The sequence below is a fragment of the Vombatus ursinus genome, unplaced genomic scaffold, assembly GCF_900497805.2.
Source record: "Vombatus ursinus unplaced genomic scaffold, bare-nosed wombat genome assembly UNPS02004996.1, whole genome shotgun sequence".
In the NCBI taxonomy this organism is placed as follows: domain Eukaryota; kingdom Metazoa; phylum Chordata; class Mammalia; order Diprotodontia; family Vombatidae; genus Vombatus; species Vombatus ursinus.
Genome location: NW_020944774.1, coordinates 147,414 through 149,888, shown reverse-complemented (window position 1 = coordinate 149,888; position 2,475 = coordinate 147,414). Strand labels below are relative to the sequence as shown.

The following is a 2,475-nucleotide window of genomic DNA, read 5'->3' as shown; positions in this document are numbered from 1 at the left end:
AGGTATCAGGACCATATTTGTATCATAAAAATAATTTGGTAAGATTCCTTCTTCACCTATTTTCCCAAGTAGTTTATGTAGTATTGGAATTAATTGTTCTTTAAATGTTTGATAGAATTCTCACGTAAATCCATCTGGCCCTGGAGATTTTTTCCTAGGGAGTTCATCAATTACTTGTTTAATTTCTTTTTCTGAGATGAGATTATTATTTCTTAATTTCAATTATCTTAAGTTTTCCTTTGGTTTTGAATATTTTCTAATTTGGTGTTCAATTGAGAATTTTTAATTTGTTCTTTTTCTAGTTTTTTTTAGTTGTATGCCCAATTCACTGATCCCCTCTTTTTTTAAAATTTTATTTATGTAAGCATTTAGAGCTATAAAACTTCCCCTTAGAACTGCTTTCACTGAATACCGTAAGTTTCGGCATGTTGTTTCATTATTGTCATTCTCTTGTATGAAGTTATTGATGGTTTCTATGATTTGTTGCTTGACCCAATTATTTTTTAGGATTAATTTATTTAGTTTCCAATTTTTAGTCTATCTTTCCATGGCTCTTTATTACACATAATTTTTATTGCCTCAGGATACATTTAATATTTTTGCCTTTCTGCATTGGATGATGAGTTTCTTACTGATAAAATTTAATTCTAGTATATTATTACATTATTCTGTTTAGTTTTAGAAGAAGGGTCATGGGTTCACCTTTTCAATTAAAAATAATCTTTCAATGAATATTCATAGAGGATTCAGGAAGTTTACTTTCTATTATAAGGAAGGGCTTCAAAGGAACCATGTCAATGTTAGCACAACTCATTCATGAGGTTTAGAATTTTGAGAATATAAGAGAATGCTGCAGATTTCACTTACAGTTATAACTCTCTTGCTATCCCCAGAGTTGGACAAATACAAAAGCAAACATGCCTAATAATACCGAGGTCACCATGTTCGTTCTAATTGGCTTCACAGAACAGCTAGAGCTGCAAGTCACCCTCTTCTTTCTGTTCCTTGCAATCTATCTCTTTACCCTAGTGGGAAACCTGGGCTTAGTTATGTTAGTTGTGGTAGATTCCCGACTCCACACCCCCATGTACCATTTCCTTAGTGTCTTGTCTTTCTTGGATGCTTGCTATTCCTCAGTTATCACACCTAAGATGTTGGTAAATTTCCTAGCAGAGGATAAGGCCATTTCTTTTGCTGGTTGTGCCGTCCAGATGCTTCTCTTTGTTACTTTTGGGGCCACTGAATGTTTCCTTTTGGCTGCTATGGCATATGACCGCTACATCGCAATCTGTAACCCTCTGCTTTACACATCTATCATGACTCCACGTGTCTATGTGTCTCTTATCATTGGCTCTTATGTAGGGGGTATGTCACATGCCATTTTACAAACTGTCACTACATTCAGTTTGTCCTTTTGTGCATCCAATGTAATCAAACACATCTTCTGTGATGTCCCTCCACTCCTGGCCATCTCCTGTTCTGACACTCATGTCAACGAACTGCTGCTTGTCAGCTTTGTGAGCTCAGTTGAGACCTTCACCATCCTGATTGTCCTGGTTTCTTATGCCTTCATCTTGGCTGCCATTCTGAGGATCCGATCAGCTTCTGGGAGAAAGAAAGTCTTCTCTACTTGTGGCTCCCACCTGACAGGAGTAGCCATCTACCACGGCACCATCCTCTTCATGTATTTGAGGCCTACTTCCAGCTACTCTCTGAGCCACGACATGGTGGTGTCTGTATTTTATACCATTGTGATTCCCATGTTGAACCCCATCATCTATAGCCTGAGAAACAAAGATGTGAAGGAGGCAATGAAAAAAGCTTTGGAGAGAACCAGGTTTACCCGTAATATATCTTTTCCATGTTAGAAGTAAAAACCATAACGAAGTAATGGGGAAAATGAGGGTTAAACTTCACCTAGACCGCTAAGTGATAAAGTTGATAGTGTTGGACTTGGAGATCAAAAATCTGACGTTCTAATTTAGCCTCCAATACTTAATAAGTGTGTGACCCTGGGCCTCTTCTCTTAAACACAATTTCTTCATCTGTAAAATGGGCATAATTACAGCAACTATCTCAAAGCATTGTTAGGAGGATCAAATGAGATATTATTTGTAAAATACTTTTTAAACCTCAAAACATATGGAAAGGCTAGTTATTATTATCATGATAATTTATTTAAGAATGACTACTAATCAATCTTATTATACTTTTCTGAAGGTACAGGCTTATGTATCAATCTTTGTTATTAGATCTATCCACACTTTAGATTAAACAGATATTGATAAATTTTTTTCTATGTGCTATATAGTGATGAAAATGATGTTGTTCCTAAGGACCTTACATTCTTATAGAATTGTAATTGAAAAGTACAACTTCTTTCCAATTACATTTGTCACACATACGCACACGTGTGTATGTGTGTGTGTGTGGGGGGGTTGTGTGTGTATGTGTTTCTTCCAGCAGAAGCCAAGG

General features: G+C 36.2%; 1 protein-coding gene across 1 annotated transcript; it reads left to right on the top strand.

The window, feature by feature from the left end:
* The first annotated feature begins 899 nt into the window (after positions 1 to 899).
* LOC114028685 (olfactory receptor 1094-like) lies at positions 900 to 1,868 on the top strand. Its single transcript, XM_027842964.1, has one exon. It carries the CDS (start codon positions 918 to 920, stop codon positions 1,866 to 1,868), a length of 951 nt encoding a protein of 316 aa, XP_027698765.1. The 5' UTR covers positions 900 to 917.
* The last annotated feature ends 607 nt before the right edge of the window (positions 1,869 to 2,475 follow it).

Coding starts and splice junctions, on each gene's coding strand:
- LOC114028685 (XM_027842964.1), top strand. CDS start 918: ATGCCTAATAATACCGAGGTCACCATGTTCGTTCTAATTGGCTTCACA.